This window comes from Silene latifolia, chromosome 7, assembly GCF_048544455.1.
Source record: "Silene latifolia isolate original U9 population chromosome 7, ASM4854445v1, whole genome shotgun sequence".
NCBI lineage: Eukaryota > Viridiplantae > Streptophyta > Magnoliopsida > Caryophyllales > Caryophyllaceae > Silene > Silene latifolia.
The window spans coordinates 119,264,144-119,279,893 of NC_133532.1; the positions used below are offsets into that span (position 1 = coordinate 119,264,144).

Genomic DNA, 15,750 nt, shown 5'->3' on the forward strand with positions numbered 1-15,750 from the left:
CGAATGTATGTTCACACATACAGACATACAGTCTACCCAAGAAGAAACAGATGCATTCGCGTTTTGAGAAAAGTATGTCCATACAGAGACGCGTAGCAAATTCCATATACTCGGCCTATTATTCCTATAATTTCCTAGTATAATACCAGTATTCAACGATCTACATAATGGAGAACTCATTATCAGAACCACCAGGTTCTCCTTTAGGATTGTGTTGTTGAATGATCAAAACCGACGAAGTAGTTGAGAAATTAGGCCCTGAAAGTATATCTCCAAGTGGCCCTAATTCCGGACATTGTTCCCAATCATTCATCCCCATCGTCAATACCGAGTTCGCACGTCCTCCTCTACCGATAATAAAAAGTCCATAATGCCCTTCTAGTGACTGTAGTGTCGAGTAAGCTTGAACCGAATTCACCAAGTGTTTCTCTAAGTAAGATACTTTTCCTCCTGCAACATATCTCTCATAGAAGTTTGCAAAACATTCATCATCTAATTTCATCTCTTCTTCTTGTTGAAAAGTTTTCCTTGTGTTATTTTCGATTTCTTTCTCTACCAAGAATCTAACTATAGTAAGCTTTACACCGCGATGGTAAGCTACTCGTCCAGCATAGGCTAATGCTTCCCTGTCATCTTTGCCACCAATAAATATGACTGCGACGTTGAAAGAACCAACTGATGACTTGGATAATTGTTCGGTTGCTCCAAAACCTCGATCCACCATGATTGCGATAGTGCATGGGGCATTTCGGAACACCTATATATATTTCAACAATTAATTCGCATGTATAAGTCCAAAGCTATAACTGATTGAAACGGAGAGAGTGGAGTCGCCACCAATTTATTGTGGAAAATTGGAAACCGTTCGAATACCTTGTGCCATGTCAAGACACAAAGTAGTGACATGAACACCAAGAACTTGTTACCCTTAGCATTCTATGTCTAGAATGACTCTCGTGGATGGTCAATGAACACGGATGTTCACAGAGATCTGGAGTAAGGGGTGAGGTACGTATTAGGAAGCTCTTTTGATCGAACACCTAATTCCGCCCGCCTCGATAGCGGCCTCTACTAATGATTAGGGAAGTTATCTCGAATTGAAGCATTACCTTTTTGTTCACATATCTGAACCCTGTATGACCATCAACAAGCTTTGGACCGGCTTGCAAGGCATTGTGAAAAGGAAGCACAAGCAAACTGATGATAGAGTCTTCAGCCAAGCTACATATTTCTTGATGCATATTATTGAAAGTCGACAACGCCATTGCTCTGAGAAGTGTGACACAATCTTCATTCTCCTTTGTGTATTCTTGTAGACTGTTAGTAATATCCTCCCTCATTTGAAGCACTTCCTTATCGGTTACAGTCACACCGTCAACTCCTCCTGGAACCAAAGTGGCTGCAATTTGATCTGTGAGCTCGATCATATCGGTAGCATATACAACTATGCCTGGGTCACATGTACCCTTTGAGATCTCCATCAAGTTTATAGCACAAGGGACATTTTCAGATCCATGTAAACCTATTAGAATCCGAAGCTCCTTGGTTGGATCATGCCATTGTAGTGCTAATGGTTGGTTAGGCAACCGTCTCCTCGCTCGTTGGATTATGTATTGTGCAATCATTGGTATGTATACAATCTTCAGAAGCATCGCTAATATCATTCCAATGCATGTCGAGTCAGTGATGATTTTGTTCTACATACACCGTCATAAACACACAAATTCTTATATAAGATCGACTCTGTGACAATATGTTTATTATATATTGTTAAATCGTCTTAGAGAAGTTGTAGAAAAAAGAAAAACAAGATTATCATGGTTGATAAGAACGACTGAACAAGAGATGCATAAATTAAAGGATAATGATACGGCGCCACCCTCTCACATGCAGCCCCTATTATTGAGGTCCTCATTTATTGCATGTGAGAGGGTGACGCTAACTCATTTTCCTAAATTAAATACTTAATGGCAATGATAGTGAGGTATAAGTGCAAATGGCCTTTGGCATTCAACAACAATGCAAGAGAGATAAGATTCAGGATAATAATACGGCGCCACCCTCTCACATGCACCCCTATTATGGTGGTCCCCACTTATTGCATGTAAGAGGGTGACGCTAACTCATTTTCTTTGAACGAGAGATACATAAATTAAATACCTTCATGGCAATGATAGTGAGGTATAAGTGCAAATGGCCTTTGACATTCAACAACAATGCAAGAGAGATAGATTCAGGCCAATGAAACTCGAAAATCAATCCTGTAATAACCGCGCCAATTATCTTACCAACCGTTCCAACACCAAAGAAACCGAACAATCTAGCCCAAGAACCTAACCATCTAAATTGAAACTTCCCAAACTCCGCTTCCAACCCGACCCATACAAAAAAGAAAGGATAAAACATAAAGGTCAAGAAATGGTTAACTTTGGTGACTAAAAACTGTGATATCCTCCCTTCTCTAGGCAAGAAAACACCCGTCACAAACGCACTAAGCACCGGACTAAACCCAAAAAAAGGCGATATACAACCAATACATACTGCAAATGCAACCGAGAGCACCAAATGCGAACCCTTAAAGGTCTTTCCATGGGGATTTGCACCATTGACCCACCCGAGTATAATGGGTCCTACTATCACGGTTAAGATGATTTGAACAATCAAAGCCGAACCAAGCGGGATAGCTCCGTGTCCTTTAAAGTTTACATGTTGTTCAGGGTCTTTCTTTCTAATTTCAAAATTGTGTTCGGGCTGAAAAATTACATAACCTATACAGATAATTAGTATGGTCACAAGCTCAGAGTAAACTGCAGCAAAAATTGAGAATTTTCCAATGTCTGACTTTCCGATTTTAAGGTCCGTTAACACCCGGGTTAATAAGGGTGACCCAGTACTTGAGAGGATGATCGAGAAAGCGAGGTTAAAAGGGATGCTTGAATGTGTTGCATAATGTAGGTAGGGAGTGGTTATACAGGTTAGAATGAATGTGAAAAACATGCCAGTGTAAGCAACTATGGCTTCCCTTTTAGGAACTCGGAAAAGCACAGACGGGTCCATTTCGAGGCCTAAAGCAAACATATATATAGTCATGCCGAAATCTATTAAAAATTTCATATTTTGTAACCCTGTATTTCCTTCTTCGTCGATTTTTAGTAGTTCTCTCACTGGAGGGAGGTTTCCCAGAAATAAGCCTACCTGTATCATCAACAATTACATTTTTGTGTTACAACTATTTTCCACACTTTTTTTTTTTGAAAAATCAAGCCCAAATTGTTGATTCTCAGGATAGGATTCATTTTGAATAAGGGAGGTAAGTTAAACATTTTTCGTTATCAAAACCTGAAAGAGTTGGACATAAAAATCACCGACTATTTTCCACACTGTTAACTCATAAAAATCAATCCCAAATTTTTTTTTTTTTTTTTTTTTTTTTCCACCTTTGCATTTATCGAACCTAGTTTTAAGAACTACTACCAACATAATTTTCGTTTAAAAAACTATTACCCGTAAAAATTTTTTTTTTTTGAAAAAAAAAAAATACTACCAGATCTCATCCAAACCCAACAAAATACAATTTCAGCCATTTACTAGTTTTATACCCGTACCAAAAAATATACGGGTTGTAATAGCAAGCGGTGTCATTAGATATTTTGAGGTATAATTGAAAGCGTGATTTTGATAATTAATTTGTAAAATTGACATTTTACAAATAGTCAAATTTGGAGATTAGAATATTTGATAAATATTAGATGTGATCCAAATAAACAAAACACAATTTTATTAGAATTATATTTTAGGTTTTTTAAGTTGTAAATTTGAATGTATGTAAATTGCAACATTTTATGTAAATTGTGACATTTTAACTTATATTTTAACATAAGTAGTTAAAATAGGAGTATGAGATAGAAATAAGAGGAATTGGGTTGAGGGGAGAGAGTAATTAAATAGAATAAAAACATGGAGAGACCCACATGTTAAAACTCAATAAACAATGAGAACTCTTTAAAAAAACTCAGCTTTTATACTATTTAGATTTTTGAATTTCCATTTAAGTTGTAAATTTTATCGGTTAAAACTACTAACACTACTGTTTGCCAATCATTTTGTAGAAAAATCCCTTTCTGATATAAAAGACGATTTTTGTGGCCTAATCTCGGTTGTTGCATGATACAAAAACATCATAGCAATGCACATTAAGTTAAAATTGTGCACCATATAGAGACGAGAAGTGTTTAGATACATACAAGGGTTTCGGTGATGATCCGAGGCTGAGAAAAAGGTTTCAAAAGAATGTGTAAACCATGGCAAAAGCCAAGTAGAAGGATAAAGTAGATGCTATAGGAAGCCACATTTGAGATTGTAGTTCCACACTCAATATGCTTCCCATTTATAATTATATTGTTGCTCATCGTTACTGCACTCGAAATCCCCATTTTTTCCGTCACTTCTTGCTTATGATTCACATTCATATATATATATATCTGCATTGTCTCAGAGATTAGATGTATTCAACAGTCACCATGAATTGAAAATATCTAGACTGTACACGTCAACTAGTTTAGACTGTACACGTCAACTAATTTAGTTCGAACCATGTTTCATTTCCTACAATAATTGTATATCTTTAGACTGTAAACGTCAATTAGTTTAGTTAATAAAGTCAGGAGGAGTAATACTCATGACCTGAGTTCGAACCACCACACTTCTAATTTTTGAATATTGGGCACTTGAGCATAATATGTATGGAAAACTCGAAAAAATCGTGACAATTTCACCATATAAAGCGATCGCGTCTTAATGGGTCATTTTAAGAAGTCTTAATGTTCCAATATTAAGACTCGATTGTTCAAAGGGTACTTCAATCTATAGGATTATACCCAAAATTTTCTCAAGATATACAATTAGTAAAAACCAAACAGAAATTTATAAACTAAATCATAAAAATCAATCAACAACTTGAATATTAAAAAAAAAAAAAGAAAAAAAACTATTAAGAAACGAAAAATATTTACTTACAACTTTCTTAGGGTAGTGTAAGACCATGCATTATAATTAATTGATTATTGTTAATTTGGGATCACGAACAAATTAAATGTAATTATCAGAGAAAATAATATAATTTCATAAAAATATGTAGTATAAGGGTAATTTTAGGGAAGGTGATAAAAGTGATAATCTTAGATCAAGAAAATGGCAGTTAACAAATTTTACATGTAATGTGTCAATCACAAGTTTTACCAATGTATTTATCTACCTTTTTTATCGGTTAATGCTTTTCTTTTATGTTTATGTTTATGTTTATTAACTTTATATTCTAAATTTGGTGTGTGATCTTGAGAAGAACATCAGGCACAAGGCATACACAATTATACATATAGTGATATAGTAGCTACGTAATCCAAGTAGTATCCAACATTAAGTTTATTTTTTTTCCTTCCGGTGAGAGCCACAAGAGCAATTTTAATGCCGGCGGATTTTAAACTCTAATATGAGTAGACTTTATAAACATGATAGTTGACATCCAGTTTTGTTCACAATATATAAGTCCTATTTTGTTAAACTTAAATTTTTTTATCATAATTCGTTGAAAATCTAATAATCATAGTATGATACATTAAATTTTATATTTGTTCTATAAAAACTTGGGTAAATTTTCAGAAAAATGTGATAGATAAATGCAAAAAAGAAGGGTTCTTTCACTTGTTTGCAATTAAGCGCGTCATATGAATATATGATCACACCATTTATATCTGTAATACTTCGTAAAAATTTTCCATTTCGAATATACAAATTATAATCTCATAATCTTCTTGATTTTATTTTTTCTTAATATTACCTAAACAAGTGTCGATTGTCGCACTAACCCTTTACTGCCTATAAACAACAATTTTTTTAAAGGTGTAGACGTATTTATTCGAGGTGATGTTGCTAGTTGCCTACCTTAACCTACCTGAGGCCCCATAGTTTCTTACAGTGCCTCGACCATAGTCTGTGCTAGCCTAGCTTTGATGGCCACCTCTGCGACCGGTACTTGAGTTGTGGTGTCATTGCCACATGGTTGGTTGAGCGGTTGACCACCTTTGAGGCCTCTTTGACCCTTACACCTATGGCTCCATCTGTTCCTACCTTGGACCGGGACTACTTCCTCGACCAAAAATGGTTGAGAACCTTGGAGGGTGGTGGGTTGGCCTGGAGAGTATGGGGTATGAGTTGGATGAGGATACCTGACCCGAACACCTCCCTGTGACTGAGCCTTTGACGGCGGCGGTAGTGGCATTGGACTCCGATGATGATGAGGAGGATCCTGCTCAGCAGTACTACCTCATTGATGATACTATTCTGGAGGTGATGCAAGAGCCGACTAAGGGGGATCAGACTAGACTTGAGGACCGACAACCAAGAGTAGAGAGGGGTCCGAGATGGGTGAGGGAGAGAGTGCTGAAACCCAGCCAGAGCAGTCCGTGCCTGCACAACATCAGTTTCCCAGCTACCCTTCGTTCTTTAGTCCTGAGATGCGGGTGAGTGAGCTCACGGAGAGGGTATCTGCCACTTTGACGCTCCGGAACCTGCACGAGATGGCTTATGTGCAGGGCATTGGGACCGCCTCGGCCCAACCGGTGTGGTGAAGAGGTGTTGGAGATGATAGTGGAGTTTTTTACTCCTTTGGGGTGGATCCGACTACATGGGGGGAGCCTCGGAGTTACCCCTTTGCTTGACACCTTGGCAAGTGGGAGCAGACTCAGGTACTGGAGCCACCACATGCGGGGAGACAGGAGGAGCTGGCACATCCGGAGGAGGAGGAGGTGGAGATAAGGAGATGGAGGAGCCGGCCTTGGAGTGATGATGTTTCTTTTGTTTTACATATATACTCTGTTCCATGGATTTGTCGTAGTTGGTACTTGTTTTGTTGGCACTTAGTTACACCTTGGTTTGTATTTGGCCATAAAGCCGTATTTTGGATGATTTTGAAACTTGTTATGCAGGTGGTTAGAGTCGGAAGTGAAACTCCGACTTGGTTATATTTCTTTGGTTGTGCAATGTATTTATTTGGAGGAATGTGACTGTGGCTACTCGATCGGATAACTGCAAATACTAGTTAGAAATGCTCTTTGGACTCAACGTACTCGATCGAGTAGCTGATGAACTCGATCGAGTGACTTCAACTCGATCGAGTAGCTTCTTAGCTCGATCGAGTGCCCCTGTATACAACTGTTTAATCCTAAATTGTTTTAATCTTCGTGCATGTGTACCTTGTGGATAGTATGTTCCGTAATAGCATCGCCATGTCTCAAGCATGGTTTATAAAGATGTGTGTGTGTGTGTGTGTGTGTGTGTGTGTGTGTGTGTGTGTGTGTGTGTGTGTGTGTGTGTGTGTGTGTGTGTGTGTGGTTTATACACTTTTGCATGCTAAATTGAATTGCCTCAAGTAACATGTTAAATGGTGGTTATAATTCTTGTTGCATGTTTTGTAATGTCGCATAAGAAATTAATCGATGTCATGTGTGATAATGGGATGACGGAATGGGTAATTGTGTTGTTCACTTTTCCTATACTTTTAATATACAAGAGTCATATCTATGAAATGTCAATGAAGTACCATGTTCTTATGAGTCTCACCGTATAGTATAATTTGTTCCTAATGTTAATGCCGAATAAAAGTTAACATCTCGTGTAAAAGTTATAGTTCGTCTTGAAGGTGAACTTTGGGGACGAAGTTTCTTTTAAGAGGGGAAGAGTAATGTCGCATTGAAAATGACAATCTCATAGTATTTTGAGTAGTTGTTTGAGTAATTGTTGGTGATTGTTGAATAATTATTGGCAATTGTCGATTAAATTCATCATACTGTTGTATTTCGTTTTCGAGTAATTGTTAGCAAAGTTGTTAAGTAGTTGAAGTGTTGTTGCATTGTTGAGTAATAGAAATAAAGGAATTAATTTAAAATGAATGCTATTTTGTCTATTGTGTAAGTGATTGATAATTTACTGCTTTTTGGTGATTGATAACCAATTGTTGTTGATAAATAGTTAGTGGAGGAGTAAACGGATAGTTGTGTTGGTTTATACTTGTGTAATGATAGAAATAAGTGGAAGTAACGATTGTGTTGGTTTGTTCTCGTGTATAATACTTGTTGATGATTTGATAGGAAGTCGTGTTGAGTAGTATTTCCCACCATATAGTTAGAGGTAGGATTGGATAATCCAAAGCAAGTGATATGGAAAAAATTTAAACTTCCTTAAATAAGATATTGTAAAAAAAAAAAATTCATTGCATATAATTTCTTAACTCCTTGTTTAATAATTCATAAACTATTATTATTTCACATAATTATATATAATGCTAAATCTAAATTATACTTAGTGTTCCGGGTGTAATTCCAGAGCAGTTACTTGTTACCACCCGTGCTTGTAGAATGACGTCCTTGATTGAATCCTCCTTTCGGTCTCCTGAAACAATGAACAAACTGAGGGCTCGGCTTTGGCCGAGCGTACTCACTCCGACGCTCAAGTCAGTGGACTTAAAGAGATAAGTTGTTGTTAATTGGCGAAGTATATTTTGTAGAGAGATAAGGAAGATATTACCAGATGAATAGTGATTCTTAGGTTAAATTGTGGATCCTCTCCTCAATGAGGGTTGAGGAGTATTTATAGACTTTCACCTTTTGTCACGTAGTGGCCAAGTGGCCAAGTGGCTAGCAGGTGGAAAGACTAATCTACCCTCGGCCGAGGGACCCGTGGCAGGCCGGCGGGCCCTGTTGACTCGCCGCCGAGGGGTCTTGGATATGAGTACGCGGATATGTGCCCCGGCTGGCTAGTCGCCGTGGCCGGGACATAGGTGACAGGCCGACAGGTGGCGTCGGTTAGTTGTCTAAGTCGTTGACTTCTTTGTGGATATCTCGACCTTGCTCAATATGTTGACTTGGTGGCGGGTGCGAAATATGCCCCATCAATTTGCCCCCAGCGTAGTCTATGCCGTGGTATGGACCTTCGATGAGTGTTGAGCGTATTCTGCGCAAGTTGAAATTTTTCTACCCCGACTTCTTCTACCTCGGCTTGGTTCTGCATAGGCCGTACCATATCCCCCCTCCACATGGATGTGTAATGGACATCAGATGTGGAAAAGAAAGTGGCGCTGGCCGAGACCGAGGTTGTGAGTGCCGTGTGCTTTTGATTGCCCCGGTAGGTCTTTGCCAAGCTTGGTTGAATCGGCGGGCCGTTTGGCAAGTAGATACCAAGGGGTGTGTTGAAAAAGATACGTCGATTGGCATTCTGTCAAGGAGCGTGTTGAAGAAGTTTTGTAACTGTTTGTCGATTGACCTTCCATGGCTGCATGCTTGACATGTGTCCCGTTGCTGATTGGTTGACGCTTCATGGGCTTTGCTCTGATTGGTCGGATTGAGTGGGCTTTGCCCTATAAATAGGAGAGTTAGCCTTTGAATTTGGCCTTCCAAATTCATTTTCTCAAAAAATTTCTTCTTTCTAGCCCTTTTTGACGAAAACTTATCTCTAGCTTTCAGAATCGTTACTCTGGCGTAGCACTTTTCTTCAAGGTAAACAAACAAATTTTTAACTTTTTCATTGTTAAGTTTTCGTTGTGAATCATGTCTTCTGCTAATGCCGGTCCTAGTAACCGTGCGCCGGGGGGTTCCCCGTCGCGTCTTGATGAGGAGGAGATACTAGACGCCATCCCGATAAGGTCTGGGGGCCCTAGGTCTCCTTCTCCCGAAGTTGATCCAAAAGCTTTGGAGGGTTGGGAGGATGATGATGTTGATGATGACGATGATGATGCTGAAAGGGCTCGTCCTAATGAGGGGAGGCAGTACATCATGGATCACGGCGACGCTTGTAAGGTCTGCCCTGACCGTGCTTGGACCCATAAGTTCGCCAATTCGTGAAACACTTTTCGAGGGCCATTTCTACTTCGGCGCAGGGGGTACAAAATTGTTATCCCCGAGGAGGGTCGGCCGTCTGTTGCCCTCCCGGGTTGCACCGGCGTATACATCCGGCACTGGAGTACGGGCTCGGTTTCGCCGAATGATTACGTTATGGCCATCATTAGAGCCATGAACGTCGCCGTGGCCCAGCTGCACCCGTTGGCTATTAGGACCATAGTCGGCTTTGTCTGGCTCTGTCTCTTCAAGGGGGAGGTCCCAACGGTTAATTTATTCCGTCGGCTTCACCACCTTCGGTCGTCGTTTCCTGGTCGCGTCGGATGGTACAGCGTGCAAATGGAGTCGGGTTACGTCTCCGTTGATAAGCTTTCCTCCTGCAAGGACTGGAAAGATCGGTGGTTTACGTTGAGGTGCCGGATGACTATGCGCTGCCCCGGTCCTTCCAGCACCAAGTTAATTTGCGGTGCGAGACTAAGGCGGAGCATGACAAATGGGTCACCCGGAATAAGCTTAAGATGGACGCCAGCAAGGTCCCTCTTAATGCGGATGAGAAGCTGGCGATGAGGCTTTTTGAGGCGGAGAAGAATGGGGTGCCGAAGAGATGGATTCCCCCGACGAGATCATTCTTCGAGGATGAGCCGCTTGCTTGCCATGTCGGCCTCATACCGGCCCTAGCACAGGGTGAGTGGGGTCGGTGTGAGGCCCATCTCTGCTCTCAATGTTTGTGCTTTTTGAATTTTGATTTATTTCTTTCACTTAACTCTTGCTTTGTTTCCTTTGCAGACCACTTTGGACCGGACCTGTCTGAGGATATCCTCCGGAGAATGGGGCTTGCCAAGGATAAGACCGTTGCCGATTTGCATCCTAAGGCTCTAGCCCGTGATCGCAGAACGTCGCCGAATGACCTCATGGATCAGCAGCTGAAAGGCTTGAATGTGGAGGCGGCCCAGGCGAAGGTTGCTAGTAACATGCCGCGCCGAACGCGGAAAACAAAGTCTTCGGCGGCGACGGCGTCGACATCAGTTCCACCTCCCATCCCCTTAGTCCAAAAGGAGACGGTGGTGATCGTTGACATTACCAATGGGGGGACTCCGATGCGGAGGGATCTCCCCTTGTCCGTAAGAGGAAAGAGCCTACCCCTGCCGCTAATGCTTCTGCTGCTACTGCCGCCACTTCTGCCGCTACTGCTTCTACTGCTGCCGGCAAGGAAATGCGTCCTCCGCCCAAGAAGGCCAAGCATGGTACAGATCTATCCTGTGGCTCAGACTTAGCCGGTTCATTAGGCGTTCCTGATGTGAGGCTCTCTGGTATGTCCATGTATGTTGACACTGATGCTTTGATTGAATTTTTTGTAGATCAACCGCTGTCGTCTACCGAACACAATGTTGAACGGCGTCCTGAGAAGCGATCTGCGCAGGCAGGTGGTAATAATGACACCGTCGTCACCTCCTTCCCGAAGCCTACCCCCTTACAGATTAAGTCGGAGGGCCTAAGTTTGGCCAGGTTGCTGTCGAAGTGGGCTGATACGGCCGGTGCTCTTATTGTGGAGCAAGAGAAGGCCATTCTTGAAGCCGCCCCCACACTCGAGCGGCTCAGGCTTGAACTCGACGCTGCGAACAAGGAAGCTGAGAGGGCCAAGGCTGAGGCAGAAGAGGCAGTCCGTGCTGAGAGAAAACTCAGGGAGGACGCTGAAAAGGCGGTCCTCGCTGAGAGAGCCAAGGCCGAGGCGCGGTCGCCGAAGCCGCTAAGCCGGAGGGGCGTGACCTCGTTGAAGCACGCCGACCTTTATGCTAAGCAGAGGGACGAATGGAGGGGTATGTTTCAGGCCCAGGGGAAGATGGTTCGGAATAAGGATGCTATCATCACCCAAAAGGAGGAGGACATTGAGACGCTCCAAACCGTTATCCTCCCTAACATGTGCGCCCAATCAGGGACCTGGCCGAAGAAGTTTGCCGGGAAGTGATTGGGAGCTCTTTCCTCTTGATGGCTCCTTTCCGTGGGACAAATTTGACGAGCTGCTTGATGACAAGCTCGAAGCTAAGGAGAAGGCCGTGGAGGAGAAGGCCAAAGAGGAGTTCAGGGTGAAGAAGGAGGAAGAGGAGGACGTGGAGAAGGCGGCCCGTGCTGAAATTGCGAAGGCGGCCAAGGAGGAGGCGAGAGGCGAAGGCGGTGAGGCTGCGAGGTGAAGCTTCCAAGACGGCTTCTGGGTCGCCTACCAAGGATGATGCTGCTACCGTCGCTGATGGCGAGCAACAGCAGCAACAGGCATAGGGAGACGGGCGGTTGTCACCAAGTTCCCCCGGTATCTCGGATAGCTTCAGCTGTTCGGGGGCCAATTATTAAGCCTTTCCTCCCTGCCATCTTTTGGCGCTTAAATGATATGTCTGTAACCTTTTGCTCTTCTTTTCCTTGTTTTTTGTAAAACTTTGGTAGGTTGTGTTTTGGCTTATCCCTATGGGGACGGCCGTCGTATGTATTCTCCTCATTTGTAATCATTTTTAATAAAACTTAATCTTTTTGGGCCCACGGCTTTGGCCGGGGCTTTGATCACAATCCTTCACTTGTCTTCTTGCGTTATTAATTGAGTGCTTTTTCGTTTTTACCTTCGGCCTGGCCGAGGCAGTTAGAATGCATAACTCAACTGTGTTTAACGTCTTTTTAAACATGTTGGCATGTTGGTTGCTTCCTCTTTCACTCTCGGTCTAGCCGAGGCGTCGGAATTGCGCTTCCCAACCGCCGTTGTAAACATGTTAGCGTATCGACCGTTGTGTCCCCTGCCAGGCCTTCGGTTGGCCGAGGCGGCTAGAGGTTACGGCGCGACAGCGTTCGTATCTGTAGACATATTGATCGCTTCCTCTGCCAGGCCTTCGGTTGGCCGAGGCGGCTAGATTTGTGTCTCAACTGTACTTATACGTTCCTAAGGCATGCTGGTCGCTTTCGCGAGTATCAACTGCGCTGGTAGTGATGCCGCGGCGTCTACTTCTTGGGGTGATTTGCCGGCTTGGGCGTGGCGTCTACCTCGATATGACTGCGGAGGGGATAAACACTTTGATGGAAAAAATTGGGTGATTCTTCATTAGATATAAACATGCGTTGGGGTGCCAACAATTGTTTTGGACACCTCCGCCGCTACACAAAGTATTTCCTGAGATTGTCAGTGTTCCAATGGCTCATCAAAGGCACACCCTCCATGTCGGTCAGCCGGTATGTACCCGGCCTCATTTCTTCAACCACTTTGTAGGGACCCTCCCAGTTGGCCGTTAGTTTACCATGAATGTTTCCTTTGTTGGTGGCGGCCGACTTTCTTAGGACTAGATCCCCTACTTTCAAATCCCTCTTGTGGACTCTCCGGTTGTAGGCTCTTCTCATTCGGTTTTGGTATCTTTGCCAAGTTGAGGCGTCTTTGTATCTCGGCTTTCTTCGACCAGGTCTAGGGAGGTTCTTAAACCTTCCTCATTTTCAACCGGGTTAAAGGTCGCCGTTCTGAATGTCGGCACCGTTGCTTCAATTGGCAGGACTGCTTCGGACCCGTAGACTAAGTGGAATGGACGGTACCCCGTTGCTTCTTTCTCCGTGGTTCGCAGGGACCATAGGACGCCGGGTAGTTCATCGGCCCATCTTCCCTTTAGGTCTTCAACTGTCTTCTTCAAACCGTTGAGGATTGTTTTATTGGCTGCCTCACTTTGTCCATTGCTCGTGGGTGGCGGAGACGGAGGAGTATGCAAATTTGATACCAAGTTCCTCCGGCCCAGCTCATTATTGTGTCACTCCAAAACTCTCGGCCGTGGTCGAATACCATGACTTGGGGTAACCCAAAACGATTTATGACATTTTCCCAGATTACCTTTCTTACGGCCGCCGTCGTCTTCGCAGGTACTGCTACAGCTTCAACCCATTTGGTGAAGTAGTCAACGGCGACAATCAAGAACTTTCTTCCGCCGGATGCCGTTGGAAATGGCCCTAGTAGATCCATCCCCCCATTGTGCAAAAGGAAGGGGACTAAGTCGGCGAGGTCTCGGAAGGTGCATGTATCATCAGGAGCATGCATTTGACGGTTGTTGCACTTTTTGGTTTTGGCTCTGGAATCCTCAAGCATGGTGGGCCAGAAGTAGCCGGCTCGGAGAGCTTTGTGGGCTAGTGTTCTTGCCCCATGTGATGACCACGAGATGCCTTCGTGAATTTCGTCGATATTAGCTCGCGTCGGGCCGGGCCGACACATTTCAAGAGTGGCCTTGTCACGGACCTTCTGTACAATTCCCCTTCAAACACCAAGTACCTTGCTGCGATCCTCTTTATCTTCTGCGAGAGACTGCGGTCCTCCGGTAATTCATTTGTCAATTTGTATTTCATTATCGGAGTCATCCACGTCGTCTCGGTCTCCATGTTACCCACCATGTCGACGGCCTCAGTAATGCTCTTGGCATTCCTGATGTCCACCAAAGACAGTTGGTGACATTCTTGATGGTTGAACGGCAAGCTTTGAGAGAGCGTCGGCTCGATTGTTCTCGGACTGGGAATGCATTGTATCGAAAAGATTTCAACTTTGAGGTGTCGGCTTTTACCCTTTCCAGGTATCTTACCATTCCGTCGTCTCGAGTCTCGTACTCTCCACGATTTGATTAGCCACTAAAAGTGAATCATCTTCAAAATGATGTGCTCCGCCCGCGACCTAGCTAACTCGACTCCGGTTATCACCGCCTCGTACTCGGATTCGTTGTTTGAGGCCGAGAAGGTAAATTTCAAGGCGTACTCAAACTCGTCCCCGTTTGGGTTGATGATAAGGATGTCGGCTCGAGCTGTTCGCCGTGGAGGACCCGTCGGTGTATACCTCCCATACTCCAGGGTTTTGCTCTTCTTGGTATGTGCACTCGGCCAAGAAATCGCGGTCTGTCCCTTTATCGAGGGCCTCGGCTTGTACTTGAATGCCAAGCCGGATAACTCTACTGCCCATTTGATGAGCCTGCCGGACTGTTCAAATTTTTCCAATGCTTTCTCCAATGGTTGGTCGGTTAGGACCGTCACGGGATGTGCGTCGAAGTAAGGCTTGATTTCCTTGCGGCAACGACGACGACAAAGGCGCTTTTTCAATCGGTGGGTAATTTCTCTCGGCGGGCAACAACGTATGGTGACAAAGTAGATTGGGTGTTCTTTGTTTGTCTTCTTCCCGATGATCACGACCGACCGTGGCCGAGGTAACTACTATGTCAGAGATATAGCGTCTCCCCAAAGATCGGCCGGACGGGGTTGGGAGAGTCTGAAGATGAGCTTTCAGTTGCTTGAAAGTTGTGCTCTGCTCCTCCCCCAGCTGAAGTCCTTATTCCCCTTCAACACTTTGAAGAATGGGGTGCTCTTGTCGGCTTACCGAGAGATAAAACGGGCTTAAGCCGCCATCCTCCCGGTCAACATCATAACCTCTTTTCTATTCCTCGGCTCCGGCAGGTCCAGTATTGCTTGGACTTTTTCTGGATTGGCATCAATTCCCCTGGCGCTGACAAGTACGCCGAGGAACTTACCTGCCCGGACACCGAAGTTGCATTTCATTGGGTTGAGCTTCATCTTGTATTTCCTTAGTGAACAAAATGTCTCGTGTAAATCGGCCAAGTGCTCGCTGTCAGACTTGCTTTTTACAATAGCATCGTCGACGTAAGATTCAATGTTTCGCCCTTTTTGATTTTGGAACACTTTGTCCACTAGTCTTGTGTAAGTTGCGCCGGCGTTCTTCAAACCAAACGGCATCATTTTATACATGTATGTGCCGTTAGCAGTGATGAATGCGCATTTAGGCATGTCTTCCTCGGCCATGAATACCTGATGATACCCTGAGAAGGCGTCCAGCAGGCTCAGCATAGTGTAGCCTGCC

General features: G+C 43.7%; 1 protein-coding gene across 1 annotated transcript; it reads right to left on the reverse strand.

The window, feature by feature from the left end:
- Positions 1-4,475, reverse strand: LOC141592743 (cation/H(+) antiporter 28). The gene is made up of 4 exons (XM_074413535.1): positions 4,245-4,475; positions 2,161-3,195; positions 1,110-1,697; positions 1-757 (listed from the first exon to the last, which is right to left on the reverse strand). The coding sequence occupies exons 1-4, from the start codon at positions 4,467-4,469 to the stop codon at positions 161-163; spliced, it is 2,445 nt and encodes an 814-aa protein (XP_074269636.1). The 5' UTR covers positions 4,470-4,475; the 3' UTR covers positions 1-160.
- Positions 4,476-15,750: the final 11,275 nt, after the last annotated feature.

Coding starts and splice junctions, on each gene's coding strand:
- LOC141592743 (XM_074413535.1), bottom strand. CDS start 4,469: ATGAATGTGAATCATAAGCAAGAAGTGACGGAAAAAATGGGGATTTCG. Junction 3,196..4,244: donor GGATCATCACCGAAACCCTT/GTATGTATCTAA, acceptor TTGATGATACAG/GTAGGCTTATTTCTGGGAAA. Junction 1,698..2,160: donor TCACTATCATTGCCATGAAG/GTATTTAATTTA, acceptor CGGTGTATGTAG/AACAAAATCATCACTGACTC.